The sequence below is a fragment of the Euleptes europaea genome, chromosome 2, assembly GCF_029931775.1.
Source record: "Euleptes europaea isolate rEulEur1 chromosome 2, rEulEur1.hap1, whole genome shotgun sequence".
Classification (NCBI taxonomy): Eukaryota; Metazoa; Chordata; class Lepidosauria; order Squamata; family Sphaerodactylidae; genus Euleptes; species Euleptes europaea.
In genome coordinates, this window is record NC_079313.1 from 3,488,087 (window position 1) to 3,512,330 (window position 24,244).

Sequence of the window (24,244 nt, forward strand, 5' to 3'; positions counted from 1 at the left end):
CAAAAGAGAGCCAGATAGGGGGGAGGTGCTCAATGCTCTAGCAAACGCCGTCTCAGCTCTATGAAAACCATAGAGTTTCAGCAGAGATTGCTAGAGCATCCGCGTCGCTTCCGGGTAAACCGGAAGTGACGTCGGCGCATCATACAGGGCTCGTGTCAGGCAGGGTGTGTGCATCACGCATCCCAGCCATGCCTCCGCAAAGCTCCCGCCAGCGGAGCAAAAGGATCTGGCAACCCTAGCAAAAACGCTACAATAAAAGTGGTGTCATCCCGCTGGCGACATCAAGGCCTAGGCCTCATTTTAACACTTTTACAACTGATCTACAGCTGATAGACATCAGTTCCCCTGGAGAAAAGGGCCGCTTTGGCCATTGGACTCTATGGCAGTGAAGTCCCTCCCCTCCCCAAACCTCGTCCTCCTCAGGCTTCACCCCAAAAACCTCCCACTGGTAGCAAAGAAGGACCTGGCAACCCTATTTTCACCCATCTTCCCACCCTTCTCCTGCCTATCTCTTTTGTCTCTGGAGGGGACAAAGTTGCTTGAAGAGTAACTTTTGGGAAAAAAATGAATTGGGGGCAGGAGGCCTATTCCACGTTCTAGGAAGTGAACACAGTTGAAAAAGGAGGAAGCACCGTCATCTGGAAACGGGGGGCTTGTCTTCAGAGGGTAGGGAGAGAAAAATCCGCCAAATCCCGGGGAGGGGAGAGTCCCAGCTCAGAAACGCCACCTCTTGCTGCTTCTAAAGATGAGAAATTGCTAATAAATTTTTGTGTATTTATTTGTGCCGTGATGGGTCAAAAATTGATCAATGGAACCCTGTTGCTATGAAATATCGCTTTTATGTCTATATTCTATATATTGTTTGTGAAAGTAAAAATTATTTTGAAGTTCTGTTTTTTTTTTCCTTTCGATTGATTGATTTTTTTGGTATTCCAATAATTTTTTAATTTCAGATTATTATTTTTAAATGAAGGAACGACAGATAATTAAAGCCCCATCTATATTTAAATTCTCTTCTGCTCTTCTTTCCTTTTTTCCCCCCTTATCTTTCTTTCTTTTCTCTCTCTCTCTCTCTCTTTTTTGTTTTGTTTCGTTTTTTTGTTACCTCTGTGCGCTTCGCCCGCAGTTCGCCGCGTGGCCCCTCGCTTTTCCATCCTGCCCGTCAGCCACGAGATCATGCCCGGCGGCAACGTGAACATCACCTGTGTGGCCGTTGGCTCGCCCATGCCGTACGTGAAGTGGATGCAGGGGGCGGAAGACCTGACCCCGGAGGACGACATGCCGGTCGGCCGGAACGTTCTGGAGCTGACGGACGTGAAGGACTCCGCCAACTACACTTGCGTGGCCATGTCCAGCCTGGGAGTAATCGAAGCCGTCGCACAGATAACCGTGAAATGTAAGTCGCTGCGGTGCTCCGTCCAGCCTTCCACCTTCCCGGCTTGTATAGCCAGGCTGGAACTCCGAGCCAGGCTCTGTTTTGGGGGTGTTTAGTGAGGCTGTGGGTTTGGTCCAGAGGAGGGCAACCAAGATGGTGAGGGGTCTGGAGACCAAGTCCTGCGAGGAAAGGCTGAAGGAGCTGGGTGTGTTTCGCCTGAAGAGGAGAAGACTGAGAGGGGACATGATAACCCATCTTCAAGTACTTGAAGGGCTGTCATTATAGAGGAGGGTGCCGAATTGTTTTCTGTTGCCCCAGAAGGTCGGACCAGAACCGAGGAGTTGAAATTAAATCAAGAGAGTTTCCCTTTAGACATTAGGAAGAATTTTCTAACAGTTGGAGCAGTTCCTCAGTGGAGCAGGCCTTCTCGGGAGGTGGTAAGCTCCCCTGGAGGTTTTTAAGAAGAGCTAGATGGCCATCTGTCAGCAAGGCTGATCCTATGACCTTAAGCAGATGATGAGAAGGGAGGGCACCTTGGCCATCTTCTGGGCATGGAGTAGGGGTCTCCGGGGGTGTGGGGGGGAGGTAGTTGTGAATTTCCTGCATTGTGCAGGGGGTTGGACTAGATGACCCTGGTGGTCCCTTCCAACTCTATGATTCTATATGCTTATAACAATAAATAAATTATATACATATCATAAGCCACGACTGTGTTACACCAGCAATTGCGCTGGAACCCATCTGGTTACTATTTGTGCGTTCATGGACTTTGCCAGTTGTATTATGCAAAGTTGGTTGCTATAGGTTTGCTGGTGAAATTTTTGCACTTCTGTGTGTTAGTTGTTGTAACTTTGTATACTAGGGATTATGACTTTCTAAAAGCACATATAGTGCATTAGTAATTTGTGATTAAAAAAATACATAACACAATCGTGGCTTGTGATATATATAATTATTTATTGTTATAAGCCTATATAATCATTGTTTGTGGAGTTTCCATTTTGTCATTGGTGCTATTTTTTGAATATTCTTCACTGGGTTTAGCACGAGTTTAATTGATTTATGAAGGCTGGAACTCCAAGCCAGGCTCTGCTTTGGGGGTGTTTAGTGAGGCTGTTGGTTTGATCTCCGAGACTTCATTCATTTGCCTTCTCCGTTCCACCCTGATTGCCTTTGGATGTCTGCTTGCCTGCATGCCCAGCCCTTTTGGCCTGCTGGATTTCCTTACCTCTGTCCTTCTGTTGATGGGGAGAGGCTGTGGTTCAGTGGTCGAGCATTTGCTTGGCATGCAGAAGGTCCCAAGTTCTATCCCCGGTATCTCCAGTTAAAGGGACCAGGCAAGTAGGTGATGTGAAATACTTATACCTGAGACCCTGGAGAGCAGCTGCCAGTCTGAGTAGACAACACTGGCTTTGATGGACCAAGAGTCTGATTTTTTTTAGGGGAGGGGCTGTGGCTGTGATTGAGCATCTGCTTGGCATGCAGAAGGTCCCAAGTTCTATCCCCGGCATCTCCAGACCTCTACCTGAGACCCTGGAGAGAGGCTGCCAGTCTGAGTAGACAATACTGACTTTGATGGACCAAAGATCTGTCTGATTCAGTATAAGGCAGCTTCATGACTTCATGTGATCTGAAGAGCTTTTCTTCTGATTTTGGGCCTGGAGTTCTAGTCCCGGCTTGGATGCCTGGAGATTCCCCTTGCAAGAATACTTGGGTGTTTCGCCACCGCTGAGCATCCCACCAGCATGCTCCTGACACTTTCGTGGACATGTGCTTAGAAGCCTGCGTTGGTGTGCGCGCACATGCCTGAGTTGCTAACGAGTCGTGGGGCACATCTGTGCACGTGGTTAAAACTGTCCAGCTGTAACTAAGAGCAGCATGACGCCCCGTGAGCCATGCTGTCTGTTGGTATCAAAACATCTATATATGCATGTTCTCATGGCCAGCTGAATCTGTTCTTGTTTGAAAAGCATGTGTGTTTCATGTCAGTTCTGCATGTACCTGTCATCTAGTATTTTCACCAGCTTGGGTACAGATCTGTGTGTGGGTTTGTGTGTGAGCATGCATGTTTCGTTGTGCGAGGCTCTTTAGAGTAGCAGCAAACATAAAAGCTCTTGATCCAAGGAACTTAAATCTGAAATGCAGTACAGAGGAAGCAGTAAGAGGGATGGGAAGAATGCGCCTCAGTTAGGGTTGCCAGCCTCCAGGTACTAGCAGGAGGTCTCCCACTATTACAACTGATCTCCAGCGGCCATTTTCTCCAGGGGAACTGATCTCTATCGGCTGGAGATTAGTTGTAATAGCAGATTTCCCTCTAGTACCTGGAGCAACCCTAGGAGGGACTTCAATGGCATATGAGTCCAATTGCCAAAGTGGCCATTTTCTCCAGGTGAACCGATCTGTATCAGCTGGAGATCAATTGTAATAGCAGGAGATCTCCAGCTAGTACCTGGAGGTTGGCAACCCTACATTAGGGGCATCGAGAGAGAGAGAGAGAGAGAGAGAGAGGATGGAGCCTTATAAGGGAAAATAAGATGCCGTGCGGTTCTGAGAGGTCAAATAGAATTGTTCAGGGGAGCGGGAAGGCTGAGGACAGCTGAGTGTGGAGGAGTTGATCAAGCCAAGGTAACAGGCGCTGTGTGAATGTGTGCAAACACTAGTGTGCATAAGCGAAAGAGTGGGTGCAGTAGAAGGTTGGTTGTCTTGTGAGGAGAGATTAAACCAGGGGTCCCCAACGTTTTTGAGTCTGCGAGCACCAATGGAATTTTGAGAGGGCCTGGGGAGCGCCACCCCAAAAGGGCTGCCACAGGAGTCAACGCCGAATTCTAAAATCGCTTCCACAGGAGATAGAGCCAAATGCAATACTTCCCTCCCCACTTTGCAGCCATGGCAAACGCTTCAAAGCAGATAAAAGGAAGTATTTCTTCACACAACGCATAGTTCAATTGTGGAACTCCCTGACCCAGGATGTGGGGATGGCTGCCAACTTGGAAGGCTTGAAGAGGGGAGTGGGACATGTTCATGGAGGAGAGGGGCTATCCATGGCTACTAGTCAAAATGGATATTAGTCATGCTGCATCCCTATTCTCTCCAGGATCAGAGGAGCAGGCCTATTATACTGGGTGCTGTGGAACACAGGATTATGCTGCTGCAATCGTCTTGTTTGTGGGGCTTCCTGGAGACACCTGGTTGGCCGCTGTGTGAACAGACTGCTGGACCTGATGGGCCTGGGTCTGATCCAGCAGGACTTTTCTGATGTTCTTATGATCTCTTTCATTAGATTGTGGGGATCCTTACAGTGGCTCCACCCACTTTCTGAAAAGCTTGGTAGGCACCAAAGGAAGTATTGGCAGGCGCCATGGTACCCATGGGTACTACAGGGGAGAGGCTGTGGCTGAGTAGTAGAGCATCTGCTTGGTATGCAGAAGTTCCCAGGTTCAATCCCTGGCATCTCCAGTTAAAGGGACTAGGCAAGTAGGTGATGTGAAAGACCTCTGCCTGAGACCCTAGAGAGCCGTTGCCAGTCTGAGCAGACAGTACTAATTTTGATGAGCCAATGGTCTGATTCAGTACAAGACAGCTTCATGTGTACCTCAGGGAACCCTGGGTTTAAATAAACCAGATATTTTTAACCTGGAAAAGAAAAGACTCGGGGGAGACCATTGCTTTTTTAATGTGCCTGAAGCACTGGCTCATGGGACTGGGCATGGATTTGCTCTCTGAAGGACTGGAGGGAAGACCAGATCTAACAGGCATGAGTTACCAGGGGGTAGATTACAGTTGAACACTAGAAGAAACTCCGTAACGGTAAAAGCAGTTCAGCACGGAGACCTGACTTCTCTGGATGTTTCCCGTTGCCGAGTCAGCCCCTGATGTAAAGCGGCACCTGGCCGTTTTCATACCGCGCGGCTTCCCCTCCCGGCGCGCTCACGAGCAAGCGGTTTCCTTTTTAGCTCCGAGCTCACATTAACGATTCCAGATGCTGAGCTCGAACAGTTTCCCTTTTTGATGGAGCAGTTTAAGGAGGATAATAAAGTATGCGTAACTAGGTTCGGAATATTTCAGCGGCTCTTTCCCAAACAGCCGCGTTACCATTGACACCCGTGCTGCCGGCGCCCGACGCCCTAACTAGCCAATTACGCGCAATGTTAACATATGGTGGCATGTGGTTGTGCTTAAGCTAATGCCTCCCAATTTTTCTCAGCACTCCCCAAGGCACCAGGGACTCCCGTGGTGACAGAGACCACTGCAACGAGCATCACAATCACCTGGGACTCGGGGAATCCTGACCCGGTGTCTTACTACGTTATTGAGTACAAATCAAAGAGCCAAGATGGTCCGTACCAGATCAAAGAAGACATCACCACCACACGCTACAGTATCGGGGGGCTCAGCCCCAATTCAGAATACGAGATTTGGGTGTCGGCCGTGAACACTATCGGGCAGGGCCCCCCGAGCGAACCTGTCGTGACCAGAACTGGAGAGCAGGCCCCGGCCAGCGCCCCGCGGAATGTTCAAGGTCGCATGCTGAGCGCCTCCACCATGATAATCCAGTGGGATGAGCCCGAGGAGCCAAATGGGCAGATCCGAGGCTACCGGGTCTACTACACCATGGAACCGGACCAGCCCGTCAGTAACTGGCAGAAACACAACGTCGACGACAGCCTCCTGACCACAGTGAGCAGCCTTCTGGAAGGGGAAACGTACACGGTGCGGGTCTTGGCTTTCACTTCGGTAGGAGACGGGCCCCTCTCGGATCCCATCCAGGTGAAAACGCAGCAAGGAGGTGAGTCCTCGGAGACAGGTACGGCCGGCGATGCGTGCAACACACCTGCTTTCTAGGTGTGGCAATATATGGTGGACTGTATTCCTCAGGCTGCACCACAGGTGGCTTGACCTTCCATTAGGTTTGTTTGGATACGGAGCCACCAGTGCGGGAGCGGTGCACATGTTAAGAAGGAAGTGGTTATGTTGCTGTTCAGGAATTACCGGGTCTGTGTATATTCTGTGCTTTAAGGGGGGGGGAACAATTCTGCACCATTTATAAGTAAATTTGCATTATTTCTCTCTTTGAGCAGGAGGAACTATTTTTGCATAATTTATTCTGGTTTTGCTAGTCAAAGGATAAGTCAGAGTAGCATAGGGCATCCCTTCGAGATCTCTTTCATCTGACTACTGTGCTTTCACCGGGAGCTGCCTCACACATTGCCAAGCAAGAATCTGCATCTCAGGTGCCAAAAATTAAAGATACAAGTTCTGCGGTAGCATAGGATGCGATTGTTTTGCAACTCTTTCTGAAGTATTGTGAATACTTGCAGTTTTTCTTATAGAAAATGAAGATATGTATACCATTAAATCTCATAAATATGTCAAATAGTAAAATTTTACATGCCGAGTAAGTCATAAATGATGCATTTTATGTTGGTCAATCAGTAAAAGATGTTTAGGTTTGTTGTGAAAGTAAGGGAAGTACTGCATATATTTAAATTTCCCCCAGCATTTCTGATTTTTTTCCCCAGAGGCAAAAACAGGTTTTGTCCCAGAGCTTCAAAATTTCCAGATCTTTTACATCTCTACATCTGTCCTGATAACCCAAACACTGGACAGCAGCCCAGAGAATTGGCGCCGTTTTCTTGGGCATCTCGGTGGCTCTATGTTGCTTAATATTTGAAGGAAAAAGGGAGACGTGGGGAGAGACCAGTTCACGTTTCTCAGGCTTCCGTAAACTGAGAATTGAGCCAAAACCAGTTAGTTGGTTGTATCCTATCACACTGATGGGCTAAGTAGAAATCTCTGCTTCAGACAGGATGCATTTTCATACAGGTCTTTTATGCATGGCTGTTTCCTTGCCGTCACCCCTCTGACAACTTTGGGTCTTTGTGTTGATTGTGCACGCCATTTCCAACCATCAGAGGTCGCCTGGCTCTCCTCCTATGTTTCCCCACATTTTGCCCGAATTTTCAGAGACCTGTTTTATCTCAAATTTGAAAACGCAGGGAAATGCAGGGGGAGAGCGAGGCGGCCTCTGACTGTTGGAAATGGCAAGTATAATCCACGCAAAGACCCAAAGTCATCAGAGGGGTGACTGTGAGGGAAACAGCCATGCATAAAAGGCCACAGTCTCACCTTTAAATATCAGTGCTGTGGCCATTAACAGAAATAACGGAGCTTTAGCCGAAAATGTCAGATTTGTGTTGTCTGAACATCCAGCATATCTTATTGTCTTAATGTCATTATTGTGCATTATTCTACTTTGCTGGCCCTCTTGACTTCTCACCCTATTTCAATCTGTAACATCTTTTGGATTTTTCTTGTCCCTTCCATTAGTTCCTGGGCAACCAATGAATTTCCGAGCAGAAGCCAAATCCGAGAGCACTATTTTATTGACGTGGAGTCCTCCCCGCCAGGATTTGATCGTGAAGTATGAACTTATCTACAAAGGAGAGAACCAAAAGGAGGTGAGCACCCCACTCCGTGGGTGGAATCTCCCTAAGAGTGTGAACGTGAAACAGGAAGAAGAGGTTTATCAAGCCTGTTCATGCCCCCTTTTTTTGTGTGTGTGCCACGCACCCCCACCCGCTCTGCAGGTTTCGAAGACTTTTGACCCCACGTCTTCGTTCACTGTGCGAGACCTGAAACCCAACACAGAGTATGTCTTCCAGCTGGCCGCTCGTTCCGCTTTGGGCCTTGGGGCCTACACCCCGGAGGTCAGGGAGCGCACCCTGCAGTCTAGTAGGTGTCTCTCTCCTTTCCCGGAATTCTCACAGGGGATCTCAGTCAGGGAGGAAATTCGGAGGTTGGGCGCCGTGGCCTGGAACGGTTGTGCAGGGGTAAGGGTAGAGTCAAGGTAGGGCAGTGGCAGGGGGAGGCCGTATGTTTTCATTTGTTGTACCGTGTGGCGCTCGATTTGAGGCTCGGCTGTGCTCCTGAAACGCATCCAGTCCTCACGGTCCACATGGGGTGGAGAGGGGGAGAGATGTTCAGCCCGCGTTGAGAGGGATGACGGCTTGATGCTTTATTCTCCCGAGTGCTGAGGCACAACCCATCCAGGAGAAACGGGATCTGCCTTTTCCAGGGAAAATTCTTACGTTTTCAGTTGCATTAAAAACATGGCGATGCTGTGGAGACGCTCTTTGTCATCGAGCTTAACTTACAGTAATGACACGGCCCCTTGTGGCCCGTTTGCCAGCCTGTGTGAAGGAAGTCTTTCCCCAGTCCTTCACCCACCGGCTCCAAGGTGTACATGAACTACACTCGTTATCCCGTTGACCTTCTGCGTTGAGCATGCCGCGGGGGAGAATGGCTCCCCCCCGTTCCCTGCGAGGCGGTTTGCCGATCCCTTTAAGAAGCAAAAACGGAGTTGCATGGAGGAGTCCGAACCAGGGCAGGGGTGGGCAGGGTGCGATCGCCGATGATCGAGGCAGGGGAACAGGTGAATTTTCGTAAGAATGGTAACGGCCATCGTTTCGAGGGAAAGAGTTCCCCCTGCTCTTGCCTCCCCCCTTCCTTCCCCGGAACTCATTGTTCATCATTGAGCTTCCTTGCCTGTAGGACGAAGCAGCTTCTCCGCACCCCACCCCCCAAAAAAGCCAGGGGCACCAGTGGGGGGGCTGTGAGTGACACCAGGACATAAAGAAGTGCTGGTTTTAGTTTAATGGATTGTCTTCCTTTGCTGTTGCCCTGGGGATGGCTCCAATCCCTGGCCGGCAATATTGCAACCCGGGCTTTTCACGGATTTTTGCTTTATTTTTATTTATTTTTTGCCCCTCGAGTGAGGTGGTTTCTTTGTCGGTTTCCCCCACCTCCCTTCCCTTTCTTCCTTTCTTCCTTTTCGTTTTCTTTTCTGTTCCAACCGCATGATTGGCTGTGGCAGGCTGTTCTTTGTGTTTTTTCCTGTCTCTTTTCATCTTTGCTATACAAAGAACTCGGCCACGGGTTTGGAGTAGCCGCGAGGAGAGTGGGTGGGCGGGTGTTGTGGGGTCTGGGGGCAGGTGACCGGCCTCTGGAGGCCAAGTAACATTTCCCGTCTCCCAAGAAATCCTTAAAAAGTGGGAGCGTTTCCCTCTTCGCAGTTAGATGGCTTTGCCTCCTTGTATTGCTTCTTCTCATCCTTCCTTCACCCATCGGCCCTCGTTTCTCTTTGGCTGGATTTGGAGGACCGTTTATTTTCTCTCCCCCCACCCCCTTTTTTCCTTTTGTTTGGTGACTTCTGCGCAGTCTGATTTAGACCACTGGGTGCTACTCCAGCGTTATAACTCAGGAGGATGCAAACATTCTCAGGTTTCGGAAAAGAATCCAGCTGACTCATCCTCAGCTATGGAACCAGCTGTTTGTTTTCCCTCAGGGTACCCTGGGAACTGTAGTCCTGGAGGGCCGGAGAGCAGGTTTTCTGAGCCTGGGGTCAGAAATGGTTATTTCCCCCCCCCCCAAAAAAAATGACTTGAGGGATAGTTCACTTCCCACCGTGAGTGCACACATTTCATTTTCCCCATTGTCCTCTCGGACAAAAGGATTTCGAAGGTTTTTTCCCCCAATGATATTGGAACCACAAATAGCCTTTGTTCTTTCCAGCCGCTGCCGGCGCATCAAATAATTTGCATTCACTATCTGTGCCATTTTATCTCACCCTTCTTCCAAGGAACATAAATCTCCCATGAGCTTAGTACATCACCCTGCCCTTCCATTTTAACCCCACAACTCTTACGAGGTAGGGGTTGCTAACCTCCAGGTAGTAGATGGAGATCTCCCACTGTTACAACTGATCTCCAGCCAACAGAGATCAGTTCATCTGGAGAAAATGGCCACTTTGGCAACTGGACTCTATGGCATTGAAGTCCCTCCCCTCCCCAAAGCCCTCCCTCCTCAGGTTCCTTCCCAAAAACCTCTCGCCGGTGGCGAAGAGGGACCTGGCAACCCTATACGAGGTGGGGCCCTGAGATGAGCTGCTGTCAGTCACTTAAGACAGTTCTGGCCTGGGTAGACTTCCATATAAGGCCGGTTCATATGTCTGTAACCCCCACATTTATTTATTTATTTAATTTCTATCCTGCCCTCCCCAGCCAGGTCGGGCTCAGGGCAGGTAAAAACAATAAAATTATCAATATAAGCATAATACATATTCATTAAAAACTCCCAGTATCATTAAAACAAGATTCAATAATCTTACGATAAAACAATACTTGGCGCTAAGTTAAAAATCTAATAGCTGCTGAATGCCTGGCAGTCAAGACAGAGCCCCCCTCCATAATGTATAACCCAGCGGAGCCAGAAAAAAGGGGGGTTCGGCTGTCTTCAGCGCCCTTCAACAAGGGGAAATTATCCAACCTATGCTTCGCCTAAGGGCCAAACTTGATGGGGCGTCTCTGGGGTTGCCAGCTCTGGGTTAAGAAATACCTGGAGTTTTTGGGGGTGGAGCCTGGGGAGGATGGGGTTTGCTGAGGGGAGGGACTTCAGTGGGGTAGAATGCCATAGAGTCCACCTTCCAAAACGGCCATTTTCTCCAGGTGAACTCACCGCTTTTGCCTGGAAATCAGTTGTAATAGTGGGAAATCTCCAGCCACCACCTGGAGGTTACTACAATAATCAGAATACCTGTGCCTGAAATAACTACGTTATAGAAAATGGCAGCACGGAGGCTCAACATAGAAAATAGAAAACCACACTGAATAACTCAAAATTATATGTAATATAAATATATAAGCATTACATCATGCAAATAAAACGTCAAATAATATGTAGTCCAACCCGACTACCAACCAACAAAAAGAAGGAGGGGGAAGGGTTTACACTTTCACCCAAAGACGTCCCCAAAGTAACTTGCTCATAGGTCATAAAAGTCCATAGTTGAATCAACCACGGTCCCAATAGTCCAAAAAGGTACAACACAGGGAAAAAGGAAAAGGAGAACGTGTGGCTAGTCTTTTGTGCACATTTCAGAAGGCTTTCATCAGCTCCAAGTCAGAGACAACCATGGCTTTAAAAACGTATTGAGAAGAGCCGGTTGTTCCGTGGACCGTCAGCTGTGAAAAAACACATGCAAACATATTTTACATTAACAGTAATCCAAATAAATGAGAATGTACCATAGTGTCAGTATAACACAATCAATATCAAAGGCTTACCAAAAGTAAATGCGTCTTAAAGCAATTCTATAGCGCATAGTCTTTGATGGCAGCGGTAAGGAAGAGAAAGAAGGGGAGGGTTTTAAGTCATCTTCAACCAATGGTGTTGGAGAAATCACGGAAGAAGTTTTAAAGAGACAGGCTGCATCGGGCAATAATTATATGAAGCAAGAAAGATCCAGTTCATTATTGAGCCCTTTAGGAATCAAAGTTTGGAAGGCATAAATCAGTCTGGATTCTTGTTGTAATAAGATTCTTTTGGCATCCTGAATGTGAAAAGGTTTAGACTCAAACTGCCAAAGAACAAAAAATAATAGATCTGTATCTGAGTGGTGTGCATTTATGTAATGTTGTACAAGGGGAGCTTCTAAGTTCCGGGCCCGTATCCTGGCCCTGTGCTCACCGATCCTGAGTCGGATGGGGCGAACCGAGCACCCAATATACATAAGACGGCACGGGCAAAGGACCCCGTAAACAGACATGGCAGTGCCACAATTACTGAATTGTCTTAAAGTATAAGAAAATTTAGAAGAATCAGATTCTGTTATTTAGTGTGGTTTTCTATTTAATTGTTGAGCCTCCGTGCCACCACCTGGAGGTTGGCAACCCTAGGCATCTGCTCATGACCCCCCTCCCCGCGGGGTCTGGCATGGCAACCTCCATCTAGGAACTCCATTCTGAAGCACCGTGAGGGCCCGATTAGTTCAGATCAGGATTGCGCCGTGCGGAGGGGATTAGGCTTTCCCCGTGCCTGTCACGACCCTGGTCCCCTTCGGAATGGAGTTCCCACAGTCATAGAGACGGTTGACCGCCAGACCCCACTAATGGCCAGGCCAGCCGCTCTCAGTTGCCCTCACGACAATGTCGTCCCCAAATACAGATATCTGACAAAGGGAACGTTGACTCTCGAAAGCTCATACCCCAGAAAGCTTTTTGGTTTCCCAGGCGCTACGGAACTTCAAACCTAAGCTGTTCTACTGCAGACCAACACATTTGCTGATTCTGTGACCTTAGGCAGATCATGAGAGGGAGGGCATCTTGGCCATCTTCTGGGCATGGAGTAGGGGTTACTGGGGGTGTGGGGGGCAGGTAGTTGTGAATTTCCTGCTTTGTGCAGGGGGTTGGACTAGATGACCCTGGAGGTCCCTTCCGATTCTGTGATTCTAGCACGGCCCCCCTCCGAAACGGGCTTTAGAATAAGACTGTCAGCACAACCAGCAGGGAATTCTGAGAGGAATTTTCATGGACAGTGTCCTGTTAGAAAAACAAAATTTGACGTCTCGCCTGCTACAAAATCTTGCTGACCAAAGCCGCCAGCGTTGCATCCTCCCTAGTTATAATCGCCGCCAAGTTGTGTGAGGCCCGTATCTGTCCATCTCTCTCCCATACGTCTGTCGGAGCCCTCCTGTCTGTTGGGGGACTGTCACATTTGTCTTTCCCCTGTTCTGTTTCCTTTTCTGTTAAATGTTTACTTTTATACATGGGAATATATATTTGAGAGAACCTTTCATTTTGTCGACGTGCTCGTTCTGCCGATCCAGAACGAGAAAGTGTGGTGTCGGAGATGGCCAGGAATTAGCTGGTTTCCGTTGTGTTTTTGTTTCCCCAAAAAAGTATGTAAGTGGAAGGGGGGTGGGAACAACACAGCTTCTAACCCTTCTTTCCTTCTTAATGGGGAGGGTGCGCCCCCATATTAAGAGAGGCTTCTCTGGAAACCCTTTGGAGGCAGGGGGAAAGCCCGTTGGTTTTTTTGGGCCCGTTCCAGCTGCTTTGCATGTGCCCTGAAGAGGAGATCGACAATTTTTGGGGTTTTTTTGGCTGTTTATTAGGGATATTTTCTTTTTCTTTTTGGGGGGTGTCAAGCGTCCAGGCTTGGGGTGGGAGCAAAGGCAGGGGTTTCAACGCTTCTCTCTCTCTTTCTCTCCTTAAAACAGTTCAGGGAGGTTTGTTTTCCTTGCCAGACAACCTGGGGAAGGGGTTTTGTACGGCGGTCTTGTAATGTGGTGAAAACATTTTTTGTTTTTTTCCTGGCTGGCTGCTGGAGGAACGAGTTCAATTCTTCCCTGATCCTGGTGGCATCCTTCGGCGCTCAGACCTCCCAGCTTGGGGGGGGGCAGGCTTTTTGTGTCTCTTTTTTTTCCCCTATGCAGCCCCCCACTCCATACAGCTCCCCCCCCCCAGCCTACTCCATGGCGAGTTTTCTTCCTTCCTTCCTCTATCTTCTTGCTCCTTGTTCGTGTGCTGGCATGCCTGTCAGAATGCATGGTGCTTTGTTTGAGTAAACTGGAACAGTATGGTTTTTTGTTCTCTCTGTCTCGCTCTCGCTCTCTGGACATGTCTGCATACGGTGTTCTTCGGGACTCGATTCCTTCAGCTCATTCAGGATTTGCAGATTTTAAACCTATGCAGATAAGATATCATTATTACATTAGGGTCATATTTTAACAGCTGCCAGGATGGCTTAGTAGCATTTTTGCTGCCCTTGAAATGCATGTTTTTTTTATCCTGGGGTGAGTTCCAAAAAGGCTAGTTGTACAGGTTTCCCGCATCCTTGCAGTTTAAACTAGGGTTGCCAGCAGCAGGAGGAAAAGGGGGGTTGCCTTTGTAAAAAAACCACTTCTTCTCGCATAACTGAAAGGGACGTCATGCATCTCTGGGATGCTCTAGGATGCTTGTCTAGCAACTTCCAGGAGATTTGGAGGGGGTGGAGCTTGGTGTCACATGATACCGCTTCTGGTCACATGACCAAGAATAACATCACAGCATCAATGTGACACTCTAGCAGTCTCCCAAATTTCGATGGTTTCACTATAGAGTTTTTTTTGGGGGGGGGGAGGGTTATTAGAGCGTCACAGAGCTACGTGACATCACTGTCAGTTATATGGCTGGAAGTGACTTTACCTCGACTGCAACCCCCATTTTCCTCCCGCTGCTGCACTGGGTAGCAGCAGGAAGCCGAAGGCTGCTGTCAGAATGTCTCCTGCTGTAGCAGAAGAGTACACCTATGTTAAGCACTGGAAAATCCCTTGGTTTCTTGATGGTGTTGTGCTGGTGATGGGCGTCTATTGGCTAGCACCAGTGCCCTCGCCACCACCCAGTGACTCCAGAGCAGAGTTCTTTTAATTTTGCAACAGATTGAATATATGTGAGTGTACCAACAGTACAACTGACAAGAAAAGCATATCTGGCTAATTTAGTATCCACCAATTACGTTTTTATCCCTCCCTCCTTCCAAAGAAACTTAGGTTGGTGTAGGCAATTCTCCTCTCTTCCATTCTACATTGGACTTGTTCCATTGAAAAATGTAGGTTTGTACTGCCAGGCAAAGTATCTACTGTGATCACTCACCAAAAAATGGTGTTTGCCTTCACCCTTAGTCCTCCGTTGATAGGACCCACAATCACAGTGGAGTGAGCGTGGGTTGCTTTGAAGACTCGAAAATCCCATATTGGCAAGGGACTTTGACATATCCTTCTTTTTCAGAAGACTTCTCCCATGGTCGCAGTTCAGCGCCAAAGCCCTGCCCTTAGAAGCAGGAGAAGCTTTATGCAGACATGCCTTTCTATCTTTGTCTCTCCATGGTTTCATGCTACCACCCTTCTCCTCTGCTCTTTCCCCAACCTCTGCTCAGTTGCCTGCTTGTTGCGATGTCCGACCCCCCCCCCATGTTTCCCCCTTGGCACAGCTTTCCCACCAAGTGTGCATGATTGGCCAGCGTCTCCTTTCTTGCCTCCCCCCCCCCCATTGTCCGCATGCAACGGTCTCCACTGCACATTTCGCTACTCTGTCAGGGTGGCTCTCACAAGCACCATAACCCAAGTTTTTATTAAAAAATCCATTAAACTAAAGGTAAAGTATTCTTTTTTGCTCTTGAAATAGTCTGGCTTTAACTCTTCAAGTACCAGAGACGTTAGACTTGGATCCTTGGAGCATATCTAATGAGGAGGGGAGTTGTTTGCTCAACTCTATGATATATATACGTTTGTATATATATCTATATATAATAAGAAGGACATATTTCTATTTCTAACCCAGCAGTAAAAGCGACAGGTCCATGGTTACTGGGTTGTTTTCTTTTATAATGTTTTATTTTGGAAAGCATCATCCCCTTCACAAAATTTTGACTAGCGTACAAATCTATATGTGCAGAACAATCTGAAAATATAGCAAAAGGACTGTGTGGATAAATAGTGGGGAGGACAATCAATACAAAATTCGAAAGGGACAATAGATTTCTCTGTTCCCTCATAAAATGGAGCTTTCGACTCTGTCATATACCTTTTTTTTACGCGTTCTTTGTAGGATTTCCTTCCTTTTTTAAAAAATAGTGCTTGATTTCAGTAAATGTCTCCAAAGTCTATGGTACCTGAAGGGTTAAAAGAAACCTCATTGCAAAAGCTCAGTAAAAGGGGCCATTCTTGAGGCTTGGACAGTCAACTTTTAAAGTGTGCAAAAGCATGCGGGAAGGTGAGTAGTGGCTGGTCTCAAGCGGATTCACAAATACAGTCCAACCTGTCATCTCTTCCGCATGGCCCGCCAGAGCACTTGGCCACACCCTACACCTCGCTTCGCCCAACCACCTTTAAAAAACCCGAGGGAAAAGGGACTACCCCCACCCCACCCCAATTCTCCGACTTCGGGTGTAACCGCTGGATGAAAAAAGACACCGCACTCTTCCAAGGGGGAAAACTGGCCTTGTCGTTCCCAAACGTTGTCACCTTTATAGACACACCGGCACGCATGAGCACGCATACACCGCTCCCCCAAAATTCACACAGGTTGGGCTGGATTGTGAAGGAAACTCCCAGAACCATGAAATTCCGCGATGGGTCTCCTCGTCAACAAGGTCTGCATTGGGTAGCTGTCTTTGCGCCAACGGCGTGGCCGAGAAAAAAAAGTCGACCCGGTGGCCCTTCTGGCTTCCTCTCACCACTTAGCCAGAGAGGGCGCAGCAAACTCTTTCGTCCTTCCCCCTCCCCTGTCCTTTCCTGTCCCTTTCCGTGTTTCCCCATTCCCCCTCCTGCTGGAAAAGGAAGGGATACGCGACAGGTCTTCCATGCTGGAGTTTTAGAAGGGTGAGTGTGCAGCATTAGACGGTTCCGGTGGAAAAGACCCAAACCCAAGTTACCAGATGGCGCTCTACACTCTTGACTGTTTTTTTTTTCTGGAGCAGTACTTTTTTGATTTGCTGTTTTAATTTCCTTTTTGTTTTGTTTGTTTTGGTGTTTGTTTTTTCCATTTAGTATTGAATTTCTGAAGTGGCTAGGCTCAGGATACAAAAAGGGTAGGTGAGGCCAGGCCCGTCTCTGCAGTGGGTTTCTCAAGACTTGTAGGCATCAGCCGAAACCCTGTTGTGGTGTCATTGATAGCAAGAAATGGGGAGCTTTGTAAGTGCATGGGAGGGGCTGCGGCTCAGTGGTAGAGCATCTGCTTGGCATGCAGAAGGTCCCAGGTTCAATCCCCGGCATCTCCAGTTAAAGGGACCAGGCAAGTAGGTGATGTGAAAGATCTTTCTCTTCCGGAGACCCTGGAGAGCTGCTGCCTGTCTGACTAGACAATACTGACTTCTATGGACCAAGGGTCTGATTCAGTATAAGGCAGCTTCATGCGTTCATGTGAGAAGCAGGTGGTACAGGTCAGACCCAGATGAGTTTTTTTTTTTCACACAGGAAAATTGCAGATTGCTGCTCGTCCTATCCCCATCGAGAAGTTTCAAGAAGAGACACGATCTCTTCCTTTTTTTCTGGCACTGCACAGTGGCTCAGTGGCAGAGTACACACTTGGCATGGAGATTCAGTCCTTGACATTGAACTGAAAGAATTGCGCAGTACACCATTCTCCCTCTCATAATACCAGAACGTTGGGTCATCTGCTGAAGCTGGAGGGTGAGAGATTCAAAACAGATAAAAGGGAGTACTTCTCCACACAACACATAGTTAAACTGTGGAACTCCCTGCCCCAGGATGTGGTGATGGCTGCAGACTTGGAAGACTTTAAGAGGGGAGTGGACATGTTCATGGAGGAGAGGGCTATCCATGGCTACTAGTCAAAATGGATACTAGTCACAATGCATACCTATTATCTCCAGGATAAGAGGAACATGCCTAATATATTAGGTGCTGTGGAACACAGGCAGGATAAATGCTGCTGCAGCCGTCTTATTTGTGGGCTTCCTAGAGGCACCTGGTTGGCCACTGTGTGAACAGACTGCTGGACTAGATGGACTTTGGTCTGATCCAGCAGGGCTTTTTTAATGTTCTTTATGTTCTTACAGCAGTTAAACTTTTTTGCATGAAGCACCCTAAAAATTTGAACTGAGACAACATTTTGAAATGTTCCTTAAACAAGCCTAGCTTGTCTCTGGCCTCTATTGCAGATTGCAGAGCTGCAGATTGGCAGCTCACGTTGGCTGCACTTGTTCCTCCACACAGAAAAATTCCCTGCATATGGAAAAATAGCTTGACAGGAGGTAGAAAGCTAGGCCAGAAACACAATCCCTGATATCTCTAGACAAAAGAGAGGGCTTGGGGGATACATGTGTATTTATATGCTTAAAACTCCGTGCATGGGATCTATTTCTCCCATACAAATGGAGTAAAACTTAATCCTACTGCTGTAGGTCTCTTTGTCATATCTTGTTTGGCCCCGTAAGGAGGCACTTTTTGCTGGAAGGAGTTTTTGAATCATGTATGAGTCTCTGAAGTGGTCCAGTTCACATGCAGATCCCTTTACTAAGAACTAAAGCCTGGTTCACACATGTAGGAGACTCTGCATCGTCATGTTTTGACGTCTGAATCGAGCACAGGAGCCAAAATTCAAACTATGAGATGAAAATCCCCCCCTCTGAATTCCAGATATGCTTATTTTGTGCACCTCTTAACCGTAGACCCCGGTCAAACCACAATAGCGCCTATCAGTTGTCAAATCCACTAGCACGCAAGTGGTCAAATAATGAAACAAAGTCTAGAAGACACTCTTTTTAATGGACCTGTTAGAACAGCAGTAAAAACATTTTTTGAAAATAATTTTCCTTACACCTTTGAGCCTTAGCTTCTAGGAAAAGAACTAATATAACCTCCTGTATAATTGATTGATTGGTAGTTCTGTCATGGTTTTAGTTGTGAATTGATTTTTTCCCTACATTATTTAATATGTTAGACACATTTGGGGTTTTGTCGGTCAAAAATAGGGGTATGAATTAGAAGGGTTGGCAAAGAAACTAATCAATTAACATAAACTTGTATTATTTCGGACTGCATTTGGTTAAGGTTATTAGCAGTCCTGAATTGTGATTTTAAATTTTATGTTTTTAATGTATTTATTTATGCTGTAAGCCATCTTGAGCTCCATAAGGAAGAAAGGGAGCTAAGGGAAATGTTTTAAATAGATAGAATATTCCCCTGGGTTAAATCCTCTTTTCTCCTGCTATTACAATTGATCTCCAGCCAATAGAGATCACCTGGAGAAAATAGCCTCTTTGGCAATTGGACTCTATGGCATTGAAGTCCCTGGAGATTTTTGGGGCGGAGCCTGAGGAGGGCAGGGTTTGCTGAGGGGACGGACTTCAATGCCAGTGTAACATTAAGAACATAAGAAAGGCCATGCTGGATCAGACCACGGCCCATCAAGTCCAGCAGTCTGTTCACACAGGGACCAACCAGGTGCCTCCAGGAAGCCCACAGGCAAGACAGCTGCAGCAGCATTCTCCTGCCTCCGTTCCACAGCTCCTAAGATAGTAGGCATGATCCTATGATACTAGAGTGAGTAGCTGTGCATCATGACTAGTATTCATTTGGACTAGTAGCCATGGATAGCCCTATCCTCCCGGAACATAAGAAAAGCCCTACTGGATGAGACCAAGGCCTATCAAGTCCAGTAGTCTGTTAACACAGCAGCCAACCAGGTGCCTCCAGGAAGCCCACAAACAAGATGACTGCAGCAGCATTATCCTGCTTGGGTTCCAAAGCACCTAATAAAATAGGCACACTCCTCTGATCCTGGAGAGAATAGGTATTCATCGTGACTAGTAGCCATTTTGACTAGTAGCCATGGATAGCCCTCTCCTCCATAAGAACATAAGAAAACACATGCTGGATCAGACCCAGGCCCATCAAGTCCAGCAATCTGTTCACACGGAGGCCAACCAGGTGCCTCCAGGAAGCCCACGAACAAGAAGACTGCAACAGCATCCTGCAACATTCATTGTAAGGTGGGATCTCTGCACGATGCCGAATCGGGGCAGCTGACATGGCTATGGTTACCCGTTGAGCGTCATGGGAAGGGCAGGGGTCCAAACTTGGGTTCCACTTCAATTCAATTCAAGACCTTTATTGGCATACAATACAATAAGTGATCCATACGGGTTCTACTTCGTGCCCAGCCCTTTCGGCATGTTCTTTCCCTAATAGTCAAGTACATTTTATTCCACTCTTCTGCAGGGAGCTGAGGACACCGTACTCTTCTCTCCGTTCCCCATGTTATCTTTACCACAACCCTGTGAGGTAGGTTAGGCTAGGAGCTCACAGTAACTGTTGCGGCGGGTGAGGATTTCAACCCAGGTCTCCGAATTCTGATCCACCATACTGGCCACTGCAAGCTCTCCGATTCCTATCGTTGTGCGAAATCTGACCCTAGAGGACTAAGTAGGAAGAGGAGGGGGTTGTCTCTCATAAGCGAGGGAAGTCCTGTTATGCCTAGAAACCCACCAAGAGTCTGGCCTGGTCTCCACAGAGCCGAGTTTCCAACTCTCTCGTAAGAAAGTCATATAAAGTTAGCTGTTGCGGAAGGTAGGTAAAACAGACTGTGAGGACTCCAGAAGGATTTATTTCACGTTTATATATTACTTGAGGCTTTATTTTTTTAGTATTATTTTTATTCCCCTTCCTCTGATATGTATGTATATATATTTGTTCTTATCAAAGGTGATAGTTTTGTTTTATGGTTATTATTATTATTATTATTATTATTATTATTATTATTATTGCTTTCTAAGCTTGTTAGTTTGGCTCGATATGTTTCCTTTATATTTGAGTGGCTGGCAGAGTGTTGGGAAAACGTTTGCCGAGGCTGGGTGGGAGATGAGACATAAGAAGTCATTGTAACTAGAATCTGTGCAGGACAACTTAATAAGTTTATAGGGCTATAATGAGAGTGAGAGACCTGAGAAGCCCCCCCCCCCGGTGGACTCACTATTAAGCTCTACTGCCACAGTTTATTCCTGGTTATTTTTTGTGGAATTAGGAGAGAAGATGGCTATTTCTGCTCAGGGGTTTAGGAACCATCCGTTGGAGACATATCTAGCCAAAAGGGGCGGGGGGAGACGAGGAAAAGATACAGCAGAACTCACAGCTCTGCTGTTTACTCTGGAGCAACTCCCTCTCAGTTCAGTGGGACTTACTCCCAAGTAAGTGTATGCATAGGATTATAACCATGCTACATTTTTTAATCCTCCCCAAATTAAACTTTCAGATCAGAAAATGCACAAGTCACACAATGAATTAAAGCAAAAAAAATTACCTCTCATTTTTTTAAAATTTCTTTCTTATCCCTTTTAGTGGCCTCAAGAATTGGATTTTTTTTTTAATTGCAGGCTGCAAAGATGGTAATGATTAGCTTTACTTAAAAGTTTTTTGCTCTTAATGTGGAATAAGAACAGAGCTAGGGTAAATTTCACATCATTCCTTCCTGAAGCAGTTTTGCAAAGTGTGAAATACCCAGTGAATAGGGCTGTGCATATCGATAAACTGAAAATAAGCCCCAAAAAAACCATTTTGGTAAATTTCGGGTTTGAGTTTACCGGATTTCAAAACTTGGGAGGAAAGCCAAAGCCGAATTGGCCATTCCCGAAAAAACCGGGTAATTTGCTGGCTTTTTTAGGTTCTCCCCAGGCTTTGAGAAGCTCATGGGGACATTTTTTTTTTTTAGATAGAGCCCCTAGACTTGCAGGGTAGCTTGCAGGGACTCTCCTTGCAAGAACCCCCAATTTTGGTGAAGATTGGGTCAGGGGGTCCGAAGTTATGGGGTCTGGAAGAGGTTGCCCCCTCCTGCCTCCATACACAAGCAGGAAGGTAAGATTCAGATTCTCTGTTCGTTCGCTAATCTGCTAATGTTTGTCTATGGAGGAGGGAGGGGCAGCCCCCCCAGAGCCCATAACACCGGACCCCCTGACCCAGTCATCTCCAAACTTTGGGGTTCATGCTAGGAGAATACCTGAAAGCTACCCTGAAAATTTGGGACCTCTACCCTCAAAAATGACCCCACAGGCGCTTCGCAAAAAAATCCCCTTTGTTTGCTATTGTGGGAACTTTCAATCAGCCAACTTCCGCAGGATTGCATCTATGTAACGAAAGTAGGCTGACTGAAAGTAGAGGTAGAGGTCCCAACTTTTTAGGGTAGCTTTCAGAGACTCTCCTCGCACGAACCCCAAAGTTTGGTTAAGATTGGGTCAGGGGGTCTGGTGCTTTGGGCTCTGGAGAGGTCACCCCCTCCCTCCTCCATAGGAGGCATTAGCCAATTAGCGAAAGAATCAAGAATCTGACTCTTACCTTCCTGCTTGTGTATGGAAGCGGGAGGGGGGCGATCTCTTCCAGACCCCATAACTCCAGACCCCCAGACCCAATCTTCACCAAACCTGGGGGTTCTTGCAAGGAGAGTCCCTGCAAGCTACCCTGCACGTTTGCGAGCTCTACCTCAAAAATGCCCCCCCAGAGCCAAATTTTTACAGAAAACAAGAAAATTAACCGAATTCCCATATTTACTGGTATGGGAATTCGGCTTATTTCGGGTTTCCCCCAAAAAATCGGGCCCAATAAACCCGAACCCGAATTTTACCGGATTTTTTTTTTGCACACCCCTACCAGTGAACTTTGTTTTCATTTTTCACTCCAGCAAGCTCTTTTCCTTTTGCTCTGCTGAGATGGCACTGCCTAAATTTCTTGCGCAAATGGTTTTTGTGACATATCACATTTTTTCCCTAAGGGGATTTGCTGGATTGGGGGTTAGACACTTCAGCAAGAGTGTGGGGGGGAAGTGTTGCTGTGTTGAAAATGAAATTTAAAAGGATGTGGATCTTGTAGCTCTGAGTGTAAGGATCTATTTATATCAGGCAAGTTTTGAGAGGAGGAGAGGGGAAAACCCATCGACCCCTGTTTTTCTTTCCCAAACATTTTTCTGTTTCTTGTGGCTATGCAGTTTACTTTCCTAAAGAGCCGCTGCAGGATTACTCATGAGTAAGCAACACAGGCTGCCACACGGTGCAGGCCGAGCTGCGTATTCACAAGTAGGATATGATGGCTGAAAATATTTTCAGCATGCCATTCGAGAACAGACTTATTTTCAGACAAGAGATCTGCCACCACCCTTCATGGGCGTGCAGACCTTTCTAGCTGGTAGGACTCCATTTCAGGATCCTTCTCTTCTTGTGGCTCTCCTCAGGAGTTAGCATCCTGGGACATCTTGCATGCACAAGATCGGTTTTTTGAAGAAAATTGGAGCTCGGAGGGTAGGAATGTTTCTCTCAGGTCTGTTCCCCATATAACATTTGCATCTGCCTGAGTGGTGGTGATCAAACCCATAGCAGGATTGTTCACCTCCTTGTTTTTTCTGGAACAATTAGAGGATGAGCCATTCTTTAGGGAGCTCCCCCAAATCTCTCTAGGTGAGCCGTTCTGAGATAAACCAGTTCTAAAGCAGAAAGCAACTGTTACTTCGGGAGAGATCCTGTTTTGTGGTAACAATTCAGGATACCCTCGGCTAGTACTCCCTCTGCATCTCTTTGTTTGCTTCGTAAGATTTGTGTTGCAATATCCCCTTACTTAGTTTCTGTTGCCGATTTATTTTTATTCATTTCAAAAGCAAGTTTTTTTCCCTTTTTCCTTTAAATTTAAATCTTCCTAAACCAAATTTTTGTATGTTTTATTTTAGATTTTTTGTTATCATTTTTGCTTTTTTTCTTTTACCTTTCCCATCTTTTGTTTTTCCCCCCATCCTCTTGTCCCCCTTCTCCTTTCCTCCTCCCGCCTACCTTCCCTCCCTGAACTCCCCTGCCGCTACCCAACTCCTCCCATAGAACCGTCTGCCCCCCCTCAAGACGTAAAATGCGTCAGCGTCAGATCCACAGCCATTCTGGTAAGTTGGCGACCTCCTCCGGCCGAGAGCCAAAACGGAGTCTTGGATGGATATAGCGTCCGCTATCGAGCCTTGGACTCAGAGGACACGGAACCGCGCGAGGTGAACGACATTGCCCCGTCAACCAATCAGATCCTCCTGGAATCACTGGAGAAGTGGACAGAATACCGCGTCACCATCGCAGCACATACGAAGGTGGGGCCAGGCCCTGAAAGTGCTCCGGTCATCATTCGTACTGATGAAGATGGTAATTTTTTCTCTCTTTCCCCCTGTCCTTAGACTGAGGTCTTGAACAATAAAACCATAAAACTTTAATAAGACTCATCTCTAAAAACACCTCTTTTCATCTCTTCTCTGCAGCCTCCAAAAGAAAAACGAGCAACAAAATAAGTATGCTGAGGGTCAGAGTCCTCTAAGAGGAACTGAACCTTTTGCTCCAAAGTTGCTCGAGAAGATGTGGACCATTTGTTTAAACATGGGCCATTTATGCACAGGAGGTTTTGCCTTGGATTTGCTGCTCTCTAGATGGACATTTTCCCCATCTGAATTCTCAAAACTCTGCATGGGGGGTTATTATTGAGTTTTGAGAATTTGGATGAGGAAAATGTGCATCTAGAGAGCA

At 47.0% G+C, this 24,244-nt stretch overlaps 1 protein-coding gene across 3 annotated transcripts in view; it reads left to right on the forward strand.

Annotated features, from left to right (window-relative positions):
• The window catches only part of PTPRS (protein tyrosine phosphatase receptor type S), a 156,116-nt gene that overhangs the window by 46,356 nt on the left and 85,516 nt on the right, over window positions 1-24,244 (forward strand). For all 3 annotated transcript variants that reach the window (XM_056845473.1, XM_056845474.1, XM_056845472.1), the window contains exons 4-8: window positions 1,127-1,396; window positions 5,580-6,161; window positions 7,703-7,833; window positions 7,963-8,107; window positions 23,564-23,869. In XM_056845473.1, coding sequence (XP_056701451.1) covers window positions 1,127-1,396; window positions 5,580-6,161; window positions 7,703-7,833; window positions 7,963-8,107; window positions 23,564-23,869 — 1,434 coding nt within the window. The remainder of the gene's footprint in view (window positions 1-1,126; window positions 1,397-5,579; window positions 6,162-7,702; window positions 7,834-7,962; window positions 8,108-23,563; window positions 23,870-24,244) is intronic.